Genomic DNA, 24,752 nt, shown 5'->3' with positions numbered 1-24,752 from the left:
TACCTGCTCGTTTCCTCAGATGCCCACATGGCTAAGTATCCATGCGAACATGATGTTTTTTCCTGTTTTGGATAGTGTATGGATTTTCTGTTGTAGCCTAACTATTTTTGGATGTAAGAGTGTGTAGTTTGTGAGTGAGGTGATGCAAGACAGAGAGTCAGAAAGGAAAAGGAAAGATTTGTTAGGAGAGTTTTCTACAGAGTCCAGTGCCATGTCAATGGCAGTGGCCTCCGCAGAGAAAATGGAGGCTTCAGGATGGAGTCTCCTCTGGTGTGTACTGTTGGAAGATAGAGCTGCGGTGCCCACTTCATTGTCTTTTTTGGAGCCATCTGTGAAGATGAGCTCCGCACCGGGGTATTTATCTATTAGTTTTTTGTATTCTGCTTAAAAAGTTTTGGTGTGTGTGCTTTCTTTGTTGTGTGTGGTCAGCTGTAAATCTGCTTTTGTCTTGGTGAGGTGCCACGGAGGGAGGTCGGGGAAAAGAATTTGTTGGATGTCTTGTTTGGAAAAGTGTAAGTTTTTGAGGTCCTCAAGGATTCTGAGGCCGAAGGGTTTGATGAGTTTTTCGTTGTTTTGGAATTTGTTTATGGTTTCTGGGTTTGTTTTAAAAATGCAGTCGTGCGCTGGATTTTCCGGTGTTGAGCTCTGTTTAACTGCGTATTGTAGTGAAAGTTGTGCGCGTCTGAGTGAGAGTGGTGGTATGTTGGCCTCGGCCTGGAGGCTCTCCACCGGAGAAGTGCGGAAAGCCCCCAGAGCGAGGCGGAGTCCTTGGTTTTGTATTGGGTCTAGCATTTTTAAGATGTGTGGTTTTGTAAATCCGTAGACTTGACAGTCGTAGTCAAGCCTGGACCTGACAAGGAAGATGTACAAGTGGAGAAGGTGTTTTGAGTCCCCGCCCCACTCCGGATGCGATAGAATTTTCAAAGTGTTTAGCGCTTTCTGGCACCTCACACGAAGGTCTTTGATGTGTGGTATGAATGCGAATTTTTTGTTTAAAACGACGCGGAGGAAACGAGCTTGGTCCTGGACAGGAATCCTTTCCCCGTATAGTGTCAAATCCGGCTGCAGCACACGTCTGCCTGTTCGGCAGAAGTGTACTGCACCCGTCTTTGACGGGGAGAACTTGAAACCGTTATTGTTGGCCCACTTTTCGAATTTGTGCCTTTCCATAGATCTCAAAAGAGGATTTTTCGAACGGTAGCATATCAAAAAGTCGTCAACCTATAACGAGCTGTCTATGCTGTTTTGGAGGGTTTTTACTATGGAATTTATTTTAATTTCGAATCCAGATCCAGATACATTAGCAACGGAAGCAATTGTTAGGAAGTCAATATCTTCACTTCCTGATATCTGTGCTATTTACTCACAAGAAAGCGACTGGACATATATGGATCACAGAAAAAGAAAATGGTATTTTGAGTTACCACATCAAATTTGCCACTGAATTTTCCCTCACTCAACAGCTTGAAAGTGAGACAGTTTTGCAAAGTTTGGACAAATAGAACTGGTCGCTGGGAAACTTCCCTTCTTCAAAACAACAAACTGTTGATCACTTGCTGATTTTGACGGTTGCTTTACATCATTCAGCTTACCAGATAATGAGAATATATTTTGTCATTAAGGAAAAATATTGCTCATATAAATCAACATCTATGCACACTAGTCAGAGCCTGGTTTACACAGTACGTTATTAAATTAAATGAATATTCAAATTGTTCTCACTTATAACTAGAGTACCGGTATATATTCCCACACACGAAAAAGGTTAAAAGTCAGAGTACAATTAAGTCTTTTACTCTTTCAAAGAAAAAAATCACTTGACTTCTAAAAAATCCTTTATGAACAAAATCATTCTCTTCTATTATGTCATGTCAGTTCACAGGTGAACACATAGTGCCCTGGTCAGTTAAGTGTTCCAAACAATGCAAGCATCGGGGAGCAAGCTAGCAGTCCACAGGAACCTCAAAGAAGCTGTGTCAAAAGCACAACATATAAGACTCTCAATGACCTGCTGAAACAGCAAATAAATCTTCAGAAAACAACACGCTTTGGATAAACATGTCTTCCATCATCTCACTTTTTCATACTCTTTGGTTTCTATTTACATGACATCTCTTTGAGTATTTTGAAATCCTCAAAATCTTAGTCTTCTTCATCTAATTTAGAAAATAAAGGCTGACCCCATGCCTTATCAACAAAGCAAACATGTCATTTGTATACTTGAACAGCTGATGAACACAAACTTAATAACTATTTACGAATACCAGAACTAATAAATGTATGTTTACACCTATGCATTTTATTCAAAAGACTACTCATATCAGATGTTTTCAGTGGACCATCATTGAAGATTTAAAAAATAAAAATTAGTACATCAAGTTTGTCTGTGAAGCAAAAACTGACAAATTTCAAAGGAATGTTATTAATCAAATGTTTAGAGATGACATCTGGCAATTTAACACCATGTATTTAAATGATGTAACAATTTATTCCATCATTCTCTAATTACTAAAACTTGAAAAGAGTCTCAGCCACTATTCTATGATACATTTTAGTATATGAAAATTAGCTAAGGTAGGAAAATGCTATAAACCATTTCATTCTTCCTTTTTAAATCAAATCTACAATTAGAAAGTTTCATGTATTTCATCAAAGAACCTTAGGGGAACTCGAGTTCTTAAGTATTAGATTTCATTATACGATTATCATTCCATAATAACAACAGATCAAGCTGAATTTTGTCAGCATTCTAACCAAACGTACAAAGAAACATGCATCTAGAGTGCTAGATATTTCCACCACCAAGGCTTGAGTGAATGTGACATATAAGAACAACCACACCCTCTAATCAACAACACACAAATATACAAAATGTAAAACTGTTGAATAAGGAGACAAAAAAAGGCAAATAATCAGATCCTTAAGAACAGAATACAAAAATGTTTTATCTCCTACTTGCACAAAGCAGAGGAAGAAAAGCAAGCCAAGAAGGAACTATAAAGGTCACAAAAACAGAACACGATTACTCATCAGTCCCAAAAACATGTTCAGACTTTTAACAGTTTTCTGTTCAATTAGTCAAGGCTATTCAGGGTTTTTTTGGTTGAAAAAAAATTATAGTAGAGGGTTTTACGGCGCTCGCAACTGCATAAAGTCATATGAGCGCCAAGTGTCAACAGAGAAGTCTTTACTGGGAATCAGACTTACTCTGCTCACCTCAATAACTTCAACAGCTCAAGGACTGCTTCAACTATCAAGGCACCCTGGAAATAGCAGGTCACAAGAGAGTGACAAACATACAAAAAAAGTAGAGGAAAATGACAATAGTAAGGATTAGGAAAGAAAAAGCAGCAGTTCCCTGTTGTAGATCAGGCACAGTTATGAGCCTGACATGAGTCAGCCCATTTACAATTCTACTGTGCTTTAACAAGAAATGTCCCCCCTTTGGGAATGGCCTAAACAAACTACAGTCAGAGGCACTGCCTCGAGGGGAAGGATATTCGGGTGCAAAGGGATTGAATTTGATTATCCCAAGAGAAGCAAAACTACAGAAATAAGTAAGATTTTGTAAAGAATTAAGGGAACAGCTTGTATGAATAAATATGCAATATCCCTAAAAAAAACTTCAGATCTGCAATAAATTATAGAAGCGATTTGAGTGAATTCAAAGAAAGGCAAGTGTGAGGGCACTTGAGAGTTTACATGGATACTCAGATTTCATTCATTGGACTCTCTATCAACATCCATGGTTATCAAAACCTCACACGGCAGTCACTAAAAAACCAGCTACATGAGATTTCTTTATTATTTCTTTTAATGACCTGCCTCGTATCCATCATCAAAGTGCGACCCAGCTAAACAGATCCCTCATTAAAATTTTCACCAGTTTATGAATCATGATATTAACTATATATACTTATTTATTCCTCAAAACTTCTGCATCAATTTGAAAACTCATACTCAGAAAAAAAAACAATTTCCACTAAAATATTATGAAAACCTGAGTATCGGATATAACATTGGCGAAAAGTGCTAGGATGCTGCTAAATTTTCTACATATTATGTACACAGAGGCAAGACATTAATCAACAAGTGAAAACATAAACATGAGGAAAATACACAAACCTGAAAGAGGGGCGAGGCTTCCAAGTAAGGAGTTGAAATTGTTTAATACTTCAGAAAAAAAGACCCCCAAAAAAGGAAAACAAACAAATGAAGGCAATCAAAAAAAAAAAAAAAAAAAAGAACAAAAGCAAGAGTTAAGATGTGTGAAGCCCAAGAGAAATGGAGAGTGAGAATTAAGTGAATGATTAAGCTGTCAGTTTGTGAAAACCTACCTGCTCCCCAGAGAATCGGGGTTACCCAGTGCATCATGCCTGTTGTGTTGGGGAGGAAGTGAGAGAGAAAACATCATAGAGCATTCACAGACCACTATAGCCAAACCTGCTCACTTAAAAGTGGCAATCTTAATGTCATGCAAAGCTGCTTTTTTCTCCTTTTTTTTAAGACCTCAGCCTCATCAGAATCGGAAGCATCGCAGGTCAGTCTTGCAAAACTCATTTTCCTAAACAATCTCCGTTATAATAATTCACCAGGTCCTATGCTGTGAACTATCACTGCAGAGATATTTCAATATCTGCAACTTAACTTCACATAAAAAGGAGATTTAAAAAACTTTCTCCGACACATAAAACTGAATGTTTAGGTCTGCAGCAGTGATTTTTAAAGTGATATGAATTTCGACAAAGATTGGCAAGGCATACTTTAGAGACCATGGCCACTACCCATCAAAAACCAGTTAAACCAGTTACTCTTCCACTTTATTTGACAGTATCGTTGTAAATAAAGCTGGTTGGCAACTCAATTACTTAATATAATCACCTTAAAACAGCATGGTGTACACAGAATGGACAGTCAAGTAAACTGCGGTCGACTGAAAACAAAACTCTTGCCTCCCCGAATGTCCAAGACAATCGCAAATAGCGTTTTCTCGTCACTCAAAGAATGGAAATTCATCCGAATTGAAAAATACAATTCAGTAGCCCAATCCACACTTGAATCATGGAAATATTCATTCTGGGGCTTACTTTGCATGACACTATGAATATCTTAATGGCTTAGCAAATAAAGTGAGCAATCCTGAAAATGAAAAAAGATCAAACAAAACACACATACACATTACAGAAATATGGCAAAAATTCATGCGTAAGCTATGGAACCCATGCATGACTTGCCCAGCTCATTAGAATAAGTCATACACAATTCTAAAGCAAATACTTTCCAAGGTCATAATGAAAAGTGCTAACACATAACCGTTTATGAAATAAATAAAAAAAACGCACATAAAACATGCAGGCACTTAGAAATAGACAAATCATTTCTATAGACTAAATATTAAGAATCTACAAAAGTAAGATCTCAAAATAAAACAGAAGGCAGTCAAAAGTTTGAAAAGAACTTAAGTTAACTGAAGTTTTACTTTTACACAATCCCACTCTTACAGGTATTCAAGATGCAACATAGAATAAAAGCTATACAGATAAGTTGTATAATCCCAGCGACAGCATGCAGCCCAGGACCAATGTCATTACAAAGAATAATAACCTCAATCTCCCTAATATACAGCAAAACCAAACCACACTTTCAAATTACATGACAGTTTGTAAGAGATCTTTCCAGGTGATATGCGATCTCACCAAGGTTAAATGCTCACTGTTCACTCTCCAAAGTTCTTTACATATTCATACATCTTTGAAACTTCTAAAACCTTAACACGGACATTACTCAATATAACTAAGGTCTGTTGTTGTTGTTTTTTTAATGAATTGCTAAAAGTATTTTTACTTTAGAAGAAAGCAGTGAATTGGCTGATGCAAGGATTTTACTGGGTGAGTGAGGTCTCGTATAAATAAAGCTGGTGCTTTAGGGGGATTCAGGTTAACGGGTAAGGTAGTGCTAGATGTACTCTTGAGTTAACGACCTCTTACACCGCCATTACAGCAGACTCCATTTCAGTAAAGGTAGAGAGAAGTCTGCAGTGAGCAAGGTGATTCTCATAAAAGATTCATTTCACTATTTACTTGGATTTTACTGCTCCTTCAGCATAGAACTTGACAGCCAGCCAATAATGCAATCACCTATCATGTATTTCTTCTGTTATTATGATGTTAGGGGGAAAGAACAACGCTGGAAGGGAGAAGGGAGACAAAAAGTGACTCTTCTCATTTGAGATTTTCTTCCACATAAACAGGTTTTCATACTCAGGCTTGAGATGCAAGGCACCCTCGTCTTGCCCTGGTGCATTCACGTGGTAGACACAAAAGTTGCGAAGGATAGGCTGCATGTCAGCATAGCTGAAAAAACCTTGAAAGCATGTGATGTCTGAAAAACAAAAAAGAAAAAAAAATTCCTCTGAGAACCAATTGATAACAAGACCATACATTTGATAAGAAATGGCTTTATGCTAAAAAAGAAAACAATAAATACTGAAGGCAACTTGGGAATCTTCATTCAAAAGTACCAGATCTATAACATTAGGAGACATATAACAGATATCATCCCCTCATCACATCCCAAGAAATATAACAAAATAATGGTTTCATTGTTTTGCTTATTTAAAACACTGTGGTCTCTTGAATTTCCAAAACATATTCCTAAGCCTTATCAACTCATTCAGGAGGTATCAGACAAATACGTCCGGGCGATAGCCTTCAGCTCTGTTGGGAGAAGCATCAGACATATACGTCCGACAGCATTTCGCGACCATTGTGGCAGCACAAATGAAGGTATTACAGGGAACAACTTTTGTTTGACATTGCTAAGCCATTTTTATTTTGACTGTAGTGTCATTTTTTGTAACTTTCTGTGGCGATTTGTGAAGGCAAGTCGAGGAGCACCATACAAAAAGGACTATTCAGTGACTGGAACTATTTTTTCACAGTGTCTGGACTGTAGGCTTAAATTGTGTTGTGATGTGTTTTTAGCTGCATAATAGTTGGGTTGTAACCTTATCTTGTTTTGTTTCTGCATTTCTTCACTGTCAACTTAAAAACTTTTTTTGGGGGGGTCTCATATACCATTTTTGTAGGGTTCCTGGCAAGTTTAGGAATATCCAAGCAAATTAAGTAAGATCTAAGGCAACGTCCAAATGTTGAATGTGAAGATTGTGAAAACAGACTAAAAATATCTAAAGGGGAAAAAGGCAGACTTTCAAAGTTGACCCAAAATCACACATCTCTGGATGCAAAGCTGGTCCAAAACCTGCATCCTGATTTAACAAAGTATTTCTATTTTAAAAATTGATTACATGTCAAAGACCTTTCTTAGACTATTAGACTTACGATTGAGACCAATGTCATGGAAAGTCAGAATAGGCTGCTTGGAGCGGTCACCTTGGATAGCAACATGGATGTTGCCATAGGGTGTCTCCACGTCATCTTCCTACAGGCAGACATCAAGCAACATTCTTAAGATCAGCAACCAAACATCAATTCAGACACTTGAAATAAATTACCCTCTCCCACAGCTCCACAATTTGAAACTCTGTAAGAGTTATATTTAAAAAGCAATATATGTATGTAAATTCTGATTTTTTAGAAAAGAGAAGCACATAAACACAATAACGGTAATTTAATATTTAGTATTTAGACAATACTAAAAAGAGCATGATAGAACGAAAGTAAAAACCTACCAGTGGTGCCCTAATATTCCCCACTTTTATCTCTAGGATTTATAGGAGTGTCAAACCAAAACCATACAATGAAACTCTGAGATCGTTAAACTCCAATTCCATACTAGCAATATGTTGGCACAATGTGTCCAGGATTTTTAAAAAATCGAAGTACATTAACGCAAAACTCGCCATTAAGGGAGAGGTAAAACTTAACAGCTAAATAGAAAGAAAGCACAAGAAGACAGTATAAGTATAAGAGTAGGATCAACTAGCAGCACCTTCAAACAGTCCATACACACAAACATGGATTCTTGGAGAAAAATAAATGTCTAGTTTAGTCTTAGTATATTAATTGCTTCATTCACAAAAAGTCCATTACCTGAATAAGGATAGCATTTGCATTGTTAGCAAACGACCTTGGCTTGGGGTCCATTGTATCAATGCTAGTCAGTTCAATATCAGCAATTTTTTCCATGATAGATCAGGACTTCAAAAAAAATCTTCTAAGAACCGTTCCTGAATAGAAAAGAGAAATTATATTGAATGAGATTCATAACAAACATCTGCTTTCTATATTTAAATTTGAAAGAAATTACAATAAGAACAAGAAATGCGAGTTTAAAATATAGTGCACAGTAACCTACAACCCTTATGTAAGAGCAGTTCATCAGCAGAGGCCCTAAAACGTTCATGAAGAATTTACCGCCACACACGAACACTACAACAGGGGGCTGACCGCACCCTTTTTTCGATTGCAAATCAATCGACACTTCGGAATACCACCCATCCCATCCCCTTCCATATTTTGTCAAGCCGGTGGAGAGAGAGAGAGAGAGAAAGAGAAAGAGAGAGAGAGAGAGAGAGAGAGAGAGAGAGAGAGAGAGAGAGAGAGAGAAAGAGAGAGACGAGGAGGAGAGAACAAAGGTGCTTGGAGGGGGGAGGATCACCATTACGTTCATTTAATTACAGGCGATGTCTGGGCACCGTACTAATGACCTTCACACCTCCGCTCCGTTAGTCGGGATGCCTCCCAGCCCCATCCGCAGGAAGTTCAAGATATTGATCCCTACACCAGAGAATATCACCCTCACCAGACATCACAGTTCTGGGCCAGTCAATGATATCTCATCCTCAAAAGCCACAGGGGCAGACAACGGAAAGCCAATATAAACGAAGGACCACTCTTAGAAAGCATGTCTTACCCTGTCTTAGCAGGAACCTAAAAGTAAAATGAGCTCTCAATGTTTCGTTACACTGTTGAAATCAATAACATACACATGGCATAAAAATAGATATCTATACGTGTACGAGTCACGCTGCAAAATGTTCATATGACGAGGAAAGGAGGCACTGTGTAACAAGAAAGAGCATCGGTATCAAGTGGAAGGACTATAAGAAATACGGACCACTGCCTCCCCCCCCCCCCCCTCCAACACACACACACACACACACACACACACACACACACACACACACACACACACACACACACACACACACACACTACACGCAAGCACACACACAGGGACAAAAAGTTCAGCCTAACGCTGACACATGCTATAAAGTTCAATAAGAAAGTATTTAAGTGAAACAGCTTCGTGTAAAAAATATTATTATCAATAGGGTATAGAATTATCTTATTTTTTTATGATTATGTTCTGGTCTGTGTGTGTCTGATGTGTAAAGAAAGGACAGAGAGAGAGATAGGGGCTCGTAAGTGTGTGTGGTGCGCCCGCACGTGTTGGTCTGTGCGTGCGCGGGTACGTTTTGTGTGTGTGAAAAAGAGAGAGAGAGAGAGAGAGAGAGAGAGATAGAGAGAGAGAGGGGGGGGGGGGGGATATGTGCATCATTGAACATCAAAGTAATGAGTCAATTTCTATGCTGATGCTGAATTTTTGCAATGATATTATATATATATATATCCTGGTTATGTCCACCCAAAATTTCCCTCGTGGATCAATAAAGTTTATGGATCTGATCTTTGTCCCTTATCCTTTGCCAACATGAATGACACAAAAAGACAAGGCAATCACTTCCAAACATGTTGAACTAACAGGGAGAAGCTGAGCTACCATCCCTTTCTCCCTCCTTAAAATTTGATGTTTGTAACGCTCTACATGAGGTATTATCCATCAATACCAATGCTGACAAAAAACTGACAAGTCCTCCACATCCCCACCTCCCACCTCCCACAACAGCCTACACTTCACTCAGTAGGAGGAGGTCCATTATTCCCCCACACTAATGTTTTGAGGGATTGACAAGGCTTCCAGAGACACGTTGCAGAAAAAACAAACATTGTTTTTAGTTGTACATGCATGTATTACATTTCTAAGAGAATCCAAACGACTGCGAAGCACTAAATCTGGACTACATTCACTTTTTGAACTCAATAGACAGGTTGATTCAAAAAGAATATGCGATATTTCAAAAACGAGAAATAATAGAAAACTCTTGTTTGGACACATGTGTCGTATATATCTTCTTGATTTTATTTCATGTTTTAAAAGTGCTAAATGTGGCTACCACTGGCAGCACAACAACATCAAGCCGATTTGAGAATTCCCCCCAAACGCGCCTCAAGATGTCTCGATCCACCATGGTGATTGTAGGACCTAGCTGTTATTCGATCTTTCATGTCATCGATATTTGATGGAAGTGGTGGAACATACATTTTGTCTTTCTTTAACATACACATTAACGACCATTTTCTCCGCAGAAAGAGCAGCAATACAGAAAATGAAAAGAAGTCAAACCTTTTAAAAACACCATTCAACCAAACAGCTCAGTCAAAATTGAAATATAGATCTATACATGATTTTGCTGAAAACAATCTCAGCGATAGCGGCTTTCTACAACGATCTCTGGGATTTTCCCCCCAGATCAGTTCAAAAGTTATCGGTTGTTTTTTATTCCCATTTATCCTCCCAATTATTCCGCTTTTTAGCATTGCAAAGTGTGACGTTTTGAGTTTTGGTGGACAGAAAGAGGAAATCAATTTTTTTTTAAAAATCGCTTCTACGTGGACGTAATTCGTCCCAAAACCACATGCTTTAGCACAAGTTATATTATAGACTGCTGTGTGTCTGTACAAATTCTAACCATCCAAAGTCCATTCTATAAAAGAAAAGAATTCAGAACTATAAACAAAGGAGTATGGGTCTTGCATGGGGGCAAGATTGCAAAATATTCAAGGTTGAAATTTCAAATGAAAATACAGAAGTGTATCCACAAAACACTTTTGATCCGAAAACAGCGGTGAAAACAAAGTAGAATCCGCGATTGTTTTTCTTCTGTATGAGCAACCTCTTTGAGTTACTTCCAAAAATCCTGCTAAACCGAAGAAAATCCAGCAATCCCGTAGAGTCCGGTTCACGCGAGCTCCACTGTATACGAGACTTAGAATAAAAGCAAGATTACCAGCAGTTCACAACCGATTCTCGAGCCAATCTCACCGTCACAAACCCTACGGGCGAGATGGCTTCATATTTTGAACTACGGTGTATGCAATGCATCATCTACTTCGGAGCTGACCAAAACAGAAAGCCAGCCAACCAGTTACCAATAAATAATTACACGACATGTCCTTTGACAACGTCATCTCAAACAGGCGGTCTCAACCTTTCATGATCCCAAGTCCAAAAAGTGTAAGTGTATGGGTTTAACGCTCCTTTGAACACTAATAAGTTATTAAAGAGGCCAGACCTCCGATTTTAACGTCCGTCCCCGATATGACCGACAGAACCAAATGGGTTGAGATTTCTAAATAAGATAGCCTAGGTTGAGAGCATTGAAAACATGTCTCATTTTGGAGTACCGGATGTGTTATTAAAAACAAAAAAATAAATAATGTGTTCGACGAGGAAGACGGAGTGCCATGGTAAAACAGACAAATGGGTCACCCCCCATCCATGAACAAGCGACATAGTTAACGCTATCGGTGTCTATTGTTACCAACTGGGTCAACAGAGCGACTGCTAGTCTCGTGCATGATTTGTGTATGGTCAGTAGTAGTGGGCAAGGCTGATTTATAGCGGTTCACATGCCTCCCTCACCCGCAGCTGAAAACTAAGTTGTTACCGACTGGTCAACTTCAAACCATTTGCCAAAATGGTAGCTTTTGCCCTCCCATGAAGGAAAACCCGACTGACCTCAAAAGTATTATTACCGTATGGATTCGACGAAACGTTTCCGCAAAGTGCACTTGTCTGACCATAATGTAACACAACAGCTTGAGCGTAACAATTCTCTCTCTCTCTCTCTCACACACACACATCTCTCTTTGCTGGAGCAAGTCAGCAAAAGAGAAACGAGCCATTCCATGCCCCTAAATTACCTTCTAATCAATAAAAATCATCTTGGAGTGAGGGGAAGGAGGGTACACAGAAAGAGGCGAAGCGATGGGGCTCGGGTAGTCGAAGACCATTTTCCATACGTTGGCAGGCCAATGAGGAGTCATAGAACGGCAGACCTGCCACTCTATGAAATCTAAAAATCAGGATTTTAGAGTTTAAAAAAATCAGGATCTGTTGAAAAAAATCGGGATCAACGGTAAATCAGTCATAAGGGGTACAGGGGAAAAGGGGGGGGGGGGTCTCCTGGTTGCCTTTTAAGAGGCAAGTATGCAAGAGATAACTTTCGCAGGAAAAAGTTCACGTTTGGGCCACTAAATAGAGGGAAAACTGAAAGACAGCATTGCTCTAGTCGGAGTGGAATACACTGGGGGAGCGCAGGTTGCAGTAAAGCTGAAACTCTCGTAGTCTTGAAAAAAGCTGACACATAACTCTAATCACCATTGCAAAAAGCCCGCGTTTTCATACAGTAACTACGTTTGACTTCCACCGCATATACCCTCAAGGCACCCCCCTCCCCGAAAAAAAAGATCGCGCCCAGGTTGTTCATTTATTTCTTTTTTCTTATTCCTTTATCCTCAATTAGTAGATTCTACATGTACAACGGCCTGCACTTAAAGCCCAAGTGTCAAAACAATACCCCCATCCCCTCCCCCAAGTCGTCCACACTGGTTAAGTCTCGAAAACACTTCGGCCAATGCGACTGGTGTGAATGAACTTTGCTGACCCCGACAGCCGACGGTCCCCGACACACGTGCTACTCACACGTACGAGGTCATGTCACGTGATGCTAATGAGCGTTTGAAAGTTCCACTGACAGTGACAGGTCTTGAGGATGGGCCCGACTTATCAGAACTCAAGACGAAGCTTGCTTTTAAACCAACGGCAGAACAACGAATAGATTATTCTTAGGCCCAAGGTATAATTGTTACAGTTAAATCAGGACACAGTTGCAGAATTCTGGGTTATAAAAGCGAAAGTACATCTTGAGCCTTGAGCGTATCCATGTCGGAATTCAAAATCGATACTACGTCGGTTTTAGTTGAAATAACGTGTGTGAATCATCTACTAGATTCGGCATCTTGCCGATAAAAGATCTAATCGGAGCTTCCAAGCAAAAGAAATTTCACAACTTTTTATAATGTTTTCTAAGAATCGGACGCAACTGACGCAACGACAAAAAATCAGGATACTGGCGATCGAAATCGGGAAAATCGGGATGCTTGAGATTTGGGGCAAAAAATCGGGATATCCCGATTAAATCGAGATGAATGGCAGGTCTGTAACGGGCAGTGCATTATAGTATGTCAAACGTATGTTTTTTGTTGATTTTAAAGTGCGTTGGACAGGGTGGCTTTCAAATCCAATAACCTAAAATGGTAAATTCCATGAATGAGACAGAATTCTGGTGTTCTGTGAACCCTATTCTTCGTCCACTGCTCAGTTATGCTAACAAGGGCTAGGGAGAGTCAAGGAGAGAATGTAACGAGTAGAAAAAAAAATTAAGTTTGTTGGTTTTTTTGTGTGTGCGTTATTTTCCGTTGTTAATGTTTTGCGTATGTTTTAGTTGTTTGTACGGTCTGTTTATTTATTTATATATTTATTTGTTTATTCATTCATTTATTTATTTATATATTTATTTTCTTCAGGTTTTGGGGGAAAAGTTGGGGAGGGGAGAAAAGTTCATGATTATGCACTATAATGACGGGAACATCCCTGTCTCAAGTGACGAGAGTTGTTTCAATGACCACTTCAATTCATATCCACCAACAAAGACCAGCTCGTCGAAAGGCCAATTAAAATGCATTGTAATCAATGTTACAAACCATAGAAAGAAAACGAGGAAATGTTTATTACATTCACACTGTCACAAAAAGAATCGACTAATAATAAGAGGAACAGTTTCAACAGGAGCAATACAACAACTGAAGAAAAAAAGAAAGTCTGTGCTCCCCTTGATACACAATTGACAGAGACAAAGATAAAGGGCTAAAACTGCTGGGAACAAAGAAAAGATAGCCTACGGTACGCCTGGCGAGTAACCACAGATGGCGATGGTCTCTACAAAAATTATAGCTTGCTGCTGGGGATGGCGGTTTCGGTTGCGACGACGGCTATGGTGAAGCAGACTTCGGGGCTGTTTTTTTTTTTTTTGGGGGGGGGGTGTTTGTTTGGGTTTTTTTCTGGTTTATAAAGAGTTTTACGGCACTTGCAACCCAATATGTCATAAGTGCCCAATATTTACATTAAGCATCAGTCAAGTTTTTAAAAACCCACAGTAAAATGCGTGTTACAAGTAACAAACCCCCCCCCCCCCCAGAAAAAAGGAGAGATGTAAGGACGACATATTTTTGACAGGAAAGAAGTAGCAAACCACATCAGAGCACCCTCCAACCACCCACTGGAGAGACTTCAGTGGGCCTACTTTTAGCACCGACTGTGCCAACCATTCAATAAACCAACGAAGTCACCCTGAGTCACCCACACCCCCTCTCCATTCTCTTCCATGCATGCTATTCCTGTACATCAAGTCGTCCTTTCGTGTACAGTCTCCCCTGGTATTGATCGGTCTCGATACTTCCATCAGCCAAGGTTTCCTATAATTGCTGTTAGAGTTAGAGCCGATGGTACGCAGGTGGCCAGACAGATTTTTTTTATAATTTTTTTTTTTTTTTTTTTTTTGGGGGGGCGCTACTCCCTCACCAAGAAGGACAACGATAGATAAAGGCTTCGCACGTTCTTTAACAATTCTCCCCGACTGATCTGAAAGGCTCCCCAGTGGTTATCTCTATAATAGAAATTAGCAGTCCTAACCAAAATCTACCCTTTGGTCCACCGAAGAATGGAAAACAGCTAGATGATACAAATAAATCAGTTCTGACCTTTGAATTTCACTTCCACTAAACACTAAAAGTCTGCCACCTCCCTAAAAGTTCTTCTTTGCAGTACCATTTCAATCCTTTCTCGTTCTTTTTTAAATGTAATCATTTTGCGCATGACTGTGCAACATAAACTGTTCACTTGGTCCTTTTCATGAATTCAACATGGAAACTAAAGTGGACAAACCAACAGCCTGACTCAAAATGTTCCCAAAACTTTCTTGTTGACAGCAAGCCCATGTAAAATTTCCCTTCAATCTCTGAAGCTTGAGAAACACACATTCTCTTCACACTGAAACCCCCCCCCACAAATTTTTGGACATCTAGCTCACCATAACATGCCATACAATCTTATTTTTTATTAAACGTATTTTGAGCACAGTTGAACCTGTCTGAGATAGCCCCCTTGCTGTCGAGAAGTGGTCATCTGAGGCAGCACTGATCAAAATGAAGAAAACAAACTGTTCCCTTCCAAGGTCCCAGTCGGAAGCAGCCACAGGCTTCGTAGGACTGTTGAAAGGCCATTAAAAAGGGCTTTTTTTTTCTTTCGGAAGGAAGGAGGTTGGAAAGGGAGGATCTGTTTAGTTTTAGTATATTTTACGGCGCTCGCAACTGCATAAGGTGATATGAACGCCATAAGATTAGAGGTGTTACAAAAGAGTAACAAACATTAAAAAGAAGGGGACATAAGGACGATAGACGTTCGTTATTCGTTTCAGTAGAGGTTTTACGGCGCTCGCAACTGCATAAGGTCATATGAGCGCAAGAGGATAAGGTGTTACAAGAGAGTAACAAACATAAAAAAAAGGAGGGGAGATAAGGACGATAGACATTTGATAGGAAAAAAAAGAAGCGAACCACACCAGAGCACCCGCCAACCACACACGGAGAATCTGTGGCTGCTGCGAATGTCGAATTAAAAATTCTGCAAGGTGTATTATCAGATGAGGAAGGTAGTGACAGTGCAAGGGTAAAAAACAAAACAAAATCTGTTAAACATGGAAGGCCGAGTGCCACGAAAAAAAATGGGTCACCACCTTTACGTTCTTATATTTAATTAACCGTCTCTGACCAATCTGTGAACAAGCTACACTTCTGTCGTAAGCCAAGTTCAAGTTTATGTGTATTTCGTTGCCAACTGGGTAAACAGAGCGACTGCTCATCTCGCGCATGATTTGTGTATCGTCAGCTGTGGGCAAGGCTAATTTATTTATTTTATGGAGGTTCACAAGCTTCCCTAAGTAAACCGCAGCGGAAAACTTTAGTTGTTTCCGACTTGGGTGTAAGTAAACAAGATTGGTTCATTCATAGGAAACAAACAATAATGACAGGTGAATAAATTATGATGGATCGTCCACAGCGTCAAGAGCCAATTAATGCAAAGCGTCGAGCGATGAATATAATATAAATATATATCAAATTTTCTTTTCACTTTTATAGAGGCTAAACTTTGAAATCAAAAAAAAAAAAAGGCGTGGAACAGTTTTGCTTTCATGTACCTTTCAGTTTCAAAACAATAAAAAAGCTCCTTTCAAAACACGTGACATACGTGTACAAAAAAAGCTTAGCATAAAAATGACAAATTATAACAGTACCCAAGGGTGAAATCTATTACCGCCCGAGCCACACAGAGGCCAGGGTACTTCCGAGAGTTTTCGGTAATGAAGAGGCTAGCCGCACTTTTAACGACCGCTAGGCTCGCCGTACTAAATTAAGGTAAGGACGGCTAGATCTAGACCAGCAGGCTAGCCGTACTTAATGACAGTTAGGCGGCTATACTAGCCGTACTTAAGGACGGCTAGACCGGCAAGGTAGTTGTACATTATACTGATGGCTAGACTGACCCAAAAAAACAACAACAACCCAACTGAATTGCAAAATTTTAGTGTACAGTAGATCTACGCCAACATATATTGTATTTGAAACTAAACCAAAAGGTGCGTTACTGACATGCATGTATTTAAACCTTAATAATTACTACGAACAAAGTGGCTAACCTGCCAGTCTAGCCGTATTTAGGTCAGGCCCTATTGACTGATTTCGGGAGGCCTAGGTACTAAATGCCCTATTGACCGAAACCTGCTGAGCACACAGGTCTCATTGGATCAAATAATGCGGAGATGACAAGACTAGTGATAGCCAGTACATGATGTAATTATGTCAGCAGGGTTGGGTTGATTTAAATCAGGTCGACTTATATCAGTTGATTTTTTTTACTTAAATCAACTTGATTTTTAAAATAAAAATCAGTGATTTAAATCACTTTTTAAAAAAATTATTTTTATTCAGTTTTTACATATATTTCAACATTCAAAATTCCTTTCCTTGGTTTCATAAACAGATATAAGGTTTAGTAGACTAAATATAATCATGCTTAAAAGTCTGCTCCCCCCCCCCCCTTCACTGTAAAATAATACAGTACTCAATTTACTTTTTTTTCCATAATTGAAATCAGAGCTGGGTTGATTTTTTAAAAATTAATCAAACTTGATTTTAAAAATAAAACTCAGTGATTTAAATCACTTTTTAAAAATGTATTCTGTTTTTACATCTTTCTATACATTCAGAATTCCTTTCCTTGGTTTTATAAAACAGATATATATGGTTTAAAAGACTAATATAATCATGCTTAAAAGTCTGCTTTCCCCCCTGTCACTGTAAAATAATACAATATTCAATTTACTTTTTTTTCATAATTGAAATTAGCCTTTACTTTTTCTTTTTAGACAAACACAAAAGCGTGCAGACACACACTGTAATAAAAATGCAAGTTTATCTTTATGCATAATTACCCCATTTAAAAAAAATAAATTATAATTTTAAAAAATCTGATTTAAATTTTAAAAATCGATTTTTTTACATTTTTATTATTTTTAAAATAAATTAAATCACCAACCCTGCATGTCGGTAAGGCAACTTTTACTTTTGGTTTCGTCTGAAATACAAAAATACTTTAGGCATTGCAAACTAAAATGTAAATAAAAATGTAGCCATCATTATAAAGTACAGCTAGCCTGCCAGTCTAGCAGTCCAGTACAAGGGCTAGCCATACTTAAGTAAAGGCCCTATTAACCAAAATCTGTGGAGTACACAGGTCTTCTGAGTAATTATTCAGGTTTAAAATACATGGACTGTGAGTAACGCACCTTTTGGTTTCGTCTCAAATACTAAATATATACTTTAGGTACTGCGAACTATAAATGTATTCACAATACAATTCAGTAGGCCTATTTTTTGCTGTTTGTCAGTCCAGCCATCGTTGTTTGATTAAGTACGGCTAGCCTAGCCATCTAGCCGTTATTAAGTACGTTATGCGTACTCAACATTTTTCTTTCAATATTATGTCAAAGATACATACAACGTGTGTATATATATATATAAGTAAAAAGAATCAAAAAGCAAATTGCTTTCTCTCTCTCTCCTCTGTGTACCACTACCACTCGCATTCTCTTTCTCTTCGTTTGTCCCTGACTTTCTTTCTCCCCTTCCTACTTTCTCACTCTATCTTTCTCTCTGGGCCGTGGCTATTCAAACTCAAGAAGTCCGAACAGCCGCGGGAGGATATTCGGACTCTCAAGTCTGAATTCGAGTCCGAAGGTTAGCCTTCCGTGGCTATTCAGACTCCAATCAGCGTGCACAATCACTAGAAGTACCGGATGTGAAGCAGACAAGCAATTCGACCTTGGCCTTCCTCGGTTTCTACAATCTGGCCAAGGATCTTACAACAAATGGACGCCGACCGTGGTGAACCAGTGCGAACTGTGGTCTTTTCTTTACAAAGAATAATTAAATTATAATAGCAGGGCCGGGCAGTGGGCAACGGTATGGGAGGGAATACAGAGATAAAAAAACAAAAGGGGTCAAGGGGGTGGGGCAGGCCTGGTGAAGTAAGCATGGAGAAAGAAAACAGAAAAGTAAGAGTCTCAAAGAGAGAAAGAGAGAGAGAAAGAGAGAGAGAAAGAGAGAGAGAAAGAGAGAGAGAGAGAGATGGAGAGTGAGAGTGAGAGAGAGAGAGAGAGAAAGGGGAGGTGGGCTGTCTTAAAATAAAGACTGATTATCAATTTTATGTCTTGAGTACAGACCTCGCTAACGGTAGAACCGGTGATTGCGCACGGGTACAGAAACTTGAGTCCGAATAGCCTCCAGCGGCTGTTCGAACTCGAGTCAAATAGCCACTTCATTCTCTTTTTCCCTCCTGTCAACTGGGGCATGTGATCTAGCATTTTCCCCTGTTCTCTACCCCCTCCTCTCTCTTTTTCTCTCTCACACACACACGCACACAACAACACATGCACACTGTGACACGCACACATTGTCACTTCCCGAAATCACAAATGATTTTCTGTACTGAATCGGAGTACTGAAACTTTCCGAAATCACACACATACACACACATTGTCACTTCCCGAAATCACAAAAGATTTCCTGTACCGGGTCTGAGCACTGAAACTTTCCGAAATCACAAAAGATTTCCCCTACAGGATCTGACTTTGTTCCCAGTTACCGGGTCTGTACTGTCGACTATAGATCTAGATTCTAGATCTCAACTGTTATAACTGTTTCAATTAAATAAAGTTTTAGAGGCTACGTCATCTGCAACTTCGCAAAAAATACTGTACAGTCGAACCTGCCCTAACGGAAACCTGTGTAAAACGGAATCTCCCCGTTCCCCCCTTGATATATATTCCTCTTTAATTACCTGTATAAAACGGAAACCTGTCCAACGCCGAATCGGAAAGAAAAATTCGCTCCCTTCCAAGGGTTTCACCTGTCTAAGATGGAAAATGCTTCGCCTTCTCAGCCCTGATTTGAAACAAAACTCGCAAGTTTGGTTCTGTCAGCTCTAAACTTAACGCTACAATTTGGGGGTAGATGTTACCCTATTACCCCATCATGTGAGCCCTGAACGATGCAGATGGTCAGTGTAGTGTGGGTGTGAAATCTCACGACTGCCCGTGAGAGTGCTCGAGTAGCCAGCCACCGTGGAAATTTCCTTGGTAGCCAGAAGCCAGAGGTGTGAAATTAGATTGACCAATACCTGCCGCCCTGATCGTACGGCCAGCCGAGAATTTAGGAGTTCCTTGAATCGTTGTTACAATGATGGCAGTGAGGGGTGGCATTGGTGGGTGGGGCTTAGGGTGGAAGCAAAATAGAAGTTCAAACGTTTCTGTTTTTTAATAGGTCAAACAGTGCTAGCCGTACTTAAGTGGAAGTGACTATTCGGACTCAAGTCCGAATATGAAAAAATGTTATTCGGACTCTGATTCTTGTCCAGCATGACATCACTTTCGACTTCCGACTTCCTGTGACTCTTGACTCCGGCTTCCTTTCCTGCCTCAGGCTGGGTAGAGACCGGGATCGCTTCGGGCAAAATGGCGTTTTGAGCAGGAGCCGAGTTTTAATCTATGATGAATTTGAGGCCGACCTGAAAAGTTATAGCGTTTTTAATAAATGAAAGGCAAGAACTGGTGGTAATTGGAAAAGTAAGACTGACGCATGTCACTATCAGACAGGATAGCAGTTGAGAGGTGTGAAGTTTTGACCACTGCTTGTCGATCGAACAAACGATCCTTGATCCCACCGGCTGGGCCTTTGAACCAGAAGTCTAGCCGTACTTAAAAAATGTTATTCGGACTCTGATTCTTGTCCAGCATGACATCACTTTCGACTTCCGACTTCCTGTGACTCTTGACTCCGGCTTCCTTTCCTGCCTCAGGCTGGGTAGAGACCGGGATCGCTTCGGGCAAAATGGCGTTTTGAGCAGGAGCCGAGTTTTAATCTATGATGAATTTGAGGCCGACCTGAAAAGTTATAGCGTTTTTAATAAATGAAAGGCAAGAACTGGTGGTAATTGGAAAAGTAAGACTGACGCATGTCACTATCAGACAGGATAGCAGTTGAGAGGTGTGAAGTTTTGACCACTGCTTGTCGATCGAACAAACGATCCTTGATCCCACCGGCTGGGCCTTTGAACCAGAAGTCTAGCCGTACTTAAAAAATGTTATTCGGACTCTGATTCTTGTCCAGCATGACATCACTTTCGACTTCCGACTTCCTGTGACTCTTGACTCCGGCTTCCTTTCCTGCCTCAGGCTGGGTAGAGACCGGGATCGCTTCGGGCAAAATGGCGTTTTGAGCAGGAGCCGAGTTTTTATCTATGATGAATTTGAGGCCGGCCTGAAAAGTTATAGCGTTTTTAATAAATGTTTATTTGTCAAGAGGTCATCAGAAGCAATTAGAGATGGCTCATTAGCGTGTGTCGGGGCCGGATGGGCAGCCTGCACACGTGTGGCTGTGTGCGTGTCGGGGGGAGGCACTATCGCGCGTTAGGCGGCTGGTAAGGGGCAACTGTACTCTAGATCTAGATCTAGATTCTAGATCTAGTCTAGAGTTCTAGATAGGAAGAGGCTAGCCGTACTTAATGACGGCTAGACTGGCAGTCTAGCCGTACTTATTCTTAATATGATGGCTAGACTGACCTATTTACAAAAAATAGGCCTACTGAAATGTAAATATACATTTTAGTGTGCAGTACCTAAAGTATTTGTATTTGAGACGAAACCAGGGGCCTTAATAATGACAGTGCATGTATTTTAAACCTCCTGTTTTCTAATGTAAATAGGGCCTAAGATAAGTACGGCTAGACTGGCAGTCTAGCCGTACTTAAGTACGGGTAGACATCCAGGCTAGCCGTACTTAAGGACGGCTAGACTGTCAGGCTAGCCGTACTTAATATATGAAAGTGGCTATTCTCACCCGCCCGGAAGTTCTCGCAAGATCTACTCCTCCCCTCTTCTCTCTCTCTCTGTCTCTTTCTGAATACTGTCTATCGGTGTGGACGATCAAATTGACCAAAACAAAGTTAAAAAATGATGTTAAAACACAAAAGTAAATTAATTTGGTTGTCTACAAAGATGCTACGGCTATTTAACTTTTCGAATCGAGCCGAACTACGCGGGTCGCCATTTTGTATTGTTCTCTCTCTCACTCTCTCTCTCTCCCCTGCCCACAGACAAAATTGTACGCTTTTAGTAGGCTACAAGTACAGTTGTAATGGAACGTTTGTTCACAGCACAGAATTCTACAATTTTTCTCTTATCACAGTGTAGAATTCTGTGGTTTAGGGTGAACGCAAAATTTGTTGACACACGCACCGGGTGAGAATAGCCCCAAGACCCGCCTGCACCCGGGTGAGAATAGAGGTGGCCTTAATATATTGATGGCTGAATTGTAAATGAAATTTTTAGTTTGCAATGCCTAAAGTATTTGTATTTCAGACAAAACCAAAAGGTGCCTTACTGACTTGCATGTATTTGAACCTGAATAATTACTAGATCTAGATCTAAATCTAGATCTAATGAGACCTGTGTACTTAACAGGCTAGAGTCGATTGGGCCAAACCTAGATCTAGATCTAAGTACGGCTAGACTGGCAGTCTAGCCGTACTTTCTTTAAGTACGGCTAGACTCTCAGTCTCAGTCTAGCCGTAGTTGTAAGTACGGCTAGCCACTTCGTTCTAGATATCTAGATCTATATATCTAGATCTAGATCTGCTAAATAACTAAAACCTCTGTCTACTCACTGTGTGCGTAGATCTAACACTAACACTGTGTGTGTGTCTCACTGTCGCCGCTGTCGGTGTTCTCGCTTCTTGTTCAAATCCCTTGTTCGAACGCTTGAATTCTGTTCCTGTTGAACTGTTCCGCACCTAATTCGAGGTCCACAGCCACAGCGATCACCAATGACGGCAATGAAGACCGATACACGGGTCTTGTAAGAAACTTTTATGCGTACAAAAATCTCGATCTCAAGAAAAGGAAACACACAGTCTTCTTATAAAATAGTAAAACTAAGATTAGATCAAGGCAAGCTAGACTCTAGATTCACTTAGGATTCTAGATTTAGAGTAGATCTTAGACTGTCTTGGTGTTGGAAGAGAAGACCTTGTTGGCCCAGACAGCAAGCAAGTAGCAAGACACACCCAGAGGACGTGACTAGAAATAAATTTGGCCTCCTAAATTCTTGATCTTAAGAGTCTCACAGGGTGTATTGTCCGCTCAGAATAAAAGCAATAAAACAAATAAGAAAAAACCAGGCCTTTATCCGTCCTAAATACAACAAAACCTCCTCATTTATATCGCAATGTCAGTCTTTGGTAGAGAAATCCCTAATGTTTTCAGTTTTGCCAATCAAGGTTGCCGGATACACTGCAGGATGGGGCAATTTAAAGTTTATTCGAAGACAAAACTCCCTATTTCATCAGTTATATAAAAATTCAAAGGCATGCAACTTCTGAATGGATCTTATTCTCAATGGAGTATAAAAATCAAAGCTATAATATTTTTAATAGATTAACCATGTGATGTCCAAGAATTACAAAACAAGAATTTTAAGTTTTTAACCAATGCCAATATGGCAAATGCAGAACGAACGTTTCATTTGACCTCTTTGACCGAAGATTTTGCAATGTTAGCATCGATTGGAGCAATAGGCCTAGGCCTCCTGGAGTCTCAGCCAATGACATTTCGTAAGATCTTTGTAGTTTGTAGGCTTTGGGGGAGTTCTGGTTTGGTCAAGGGCCAAGGACCTCAGGCTACTACAAATGGACCCTTCCCTCTCCCTCTTCACAAAGGAAAGTAAGGCTGGGGAGTGGGCTTACGGTATGGGAGGGGATTTGTGCAAAAAAACGAGGGACAAAGATAGTGGGGTTGGCCTGGAGAAGCAAGATGGAGAGAGAGAAAGTAAAAGAAAAGAGAGAGAGAGAGAAAAAGAAAGAGAGAGAGAGAGAGAGGAAAAGTAAGATATATAGAGAGAAAGAAAAGAGAGAGTGTGTGAGATAGAGAGAGAGAGAGAGAGAGAGAGAGAGAAAGAGAAAGAGAGAGAGAGAAGAGAAGAGAAAGAGAAAAGGTAAATTTTTACCCACACATAGATACTTTGATTTATTGAGGGCTAATTTAAACTGCCACAATTTTTGCTGTAGAACACACGTATGGCCACTAAAACCCTTGCAAATCAATTGTTTTCAAGTAAATATCAATCCTAATTGCCAAAACATCAAATCATTGTGAAATGCAGGGGGTCATGCCCCCCTGAAACCCCCCTAGATTCTTTTTAGGTCAGTCCCCCCCCCCTCCCCCCTGAAACCCCCATATTGTTCGGCAAAAATGAAGACCGTATTCGTGTTTAGCTTGTAAAATACTACTAGATCTAGAAAAGAAGTATATAAAACGTGAACATGAGACGGGTGTATTAGTACACACAAAAAAAAAAAAAACACAGAGAAAAAAAGGGGAGGGGGGAGTGTCTGATAAGGACTGTCTATGAACTTTGTGTTTTGATCCCCATGTAGACAAGTTGTGAAGCACAAATATTATTATTAAAGCCTACTAGTAGTTTAAAAATCAAGAAAGGCGGTTGGTTGGAGGTTAAGGGGAGGGGTAGGGAAGGGTCGTTGGAGAAAAACAAAACAAAAACAAAACAAAACAAAAACAGATGTTTTGCTGAATAACAGAAGATTATTAAACAGCCAGGAGAGTAAATCTTAGCCTACTAAAAGATCCTGCAGAATGGATTAGTTATTAAAATATAACACGAAGTATGTTGAATTTGACACAATATGATTGCATATGATTCAAGGGGAGTGCCATTATTATATAACTTCAACTGTTGCGATGAACGGAAGGACTATAACACGTTGTCTTAGTTCTGGAAAGCATAGGTAAAAGGCCTTCACACAAGAACATTACAGTAAAAGCGAGAGTCAAAATCAGCTTTAACTGACAGCTGACAATGATGCTTTTGTAAATGAATTATTGAGCACAGTAATTTTACACGAGTGCAACCCCCCCC

At 39.8% G+C, this 24,752-nt stretch overlaps 1 protein-coding gene across 3 annotated transcripts in view; it reads right to left on the bottom strand.

The window, feature by feature from the left end:
* LOC101861516 (protein NDRG3) overlaps positions 1-23,117 on the bottom strand; it is a 46,996-nt gene extending 23,879 nt beyond the window's left edge. For 2 of the 3 annotated variants that reach the window (XM_005101511.3, XM_005101512.3), the window contains exons 1-5: positions 22,486-23,117; positions 8,052-8,188; positions 7,341-7,440; positions 6,261-6,381; positions 4,338-4,376 (exon numbers count right to left, since the gene is read on the bottom strand). In XM_005101511.3, the coding sequence (XP_005101568.1) occupies positions 4,338-4,376; positions 6,261-6,381; positions 7,341-7,440; positions 8,052-8,147 (356 nt within the window). In that variant the 5' untranslated portion in view covers positions 8,148-8,188; positions 22,486-23,117. The remainder of the gene's footprint in view (positions 1-4,337; positions 4,377-6,260; positions 6,382-7,340; positions 7,441-8,051; positions 8,189-22,485) is intronic. The other variant, XM_005101513.3, reaches the window with a different exon arrangement.
* Between the last annotated feature and the right edge of the window lie 1,635 nt (positions 23,118-24,752).

The sequence above is a fragment of the Aplysia californica genome, unplaced genomic scaffold, assembly GCF_000002075.1.
Source record: "Aplysia californica isolate F4 #8 unplaced genomic scaffold, AplCal3.0 scaffold00286, whole genome shotgun sequence".
NCBI classification, from domain to species: domain Eukaryota; kingdom Metazoa; phylum Mollusca; class Gastropoda; order Aplysiida; family Aplysiidae; genus Aplysia; species Aplysia californica.
Note: the sequence above shows the minus strand (reverse complement) of the source record. Positions and strands in the feature narration are given on the sequence as shown.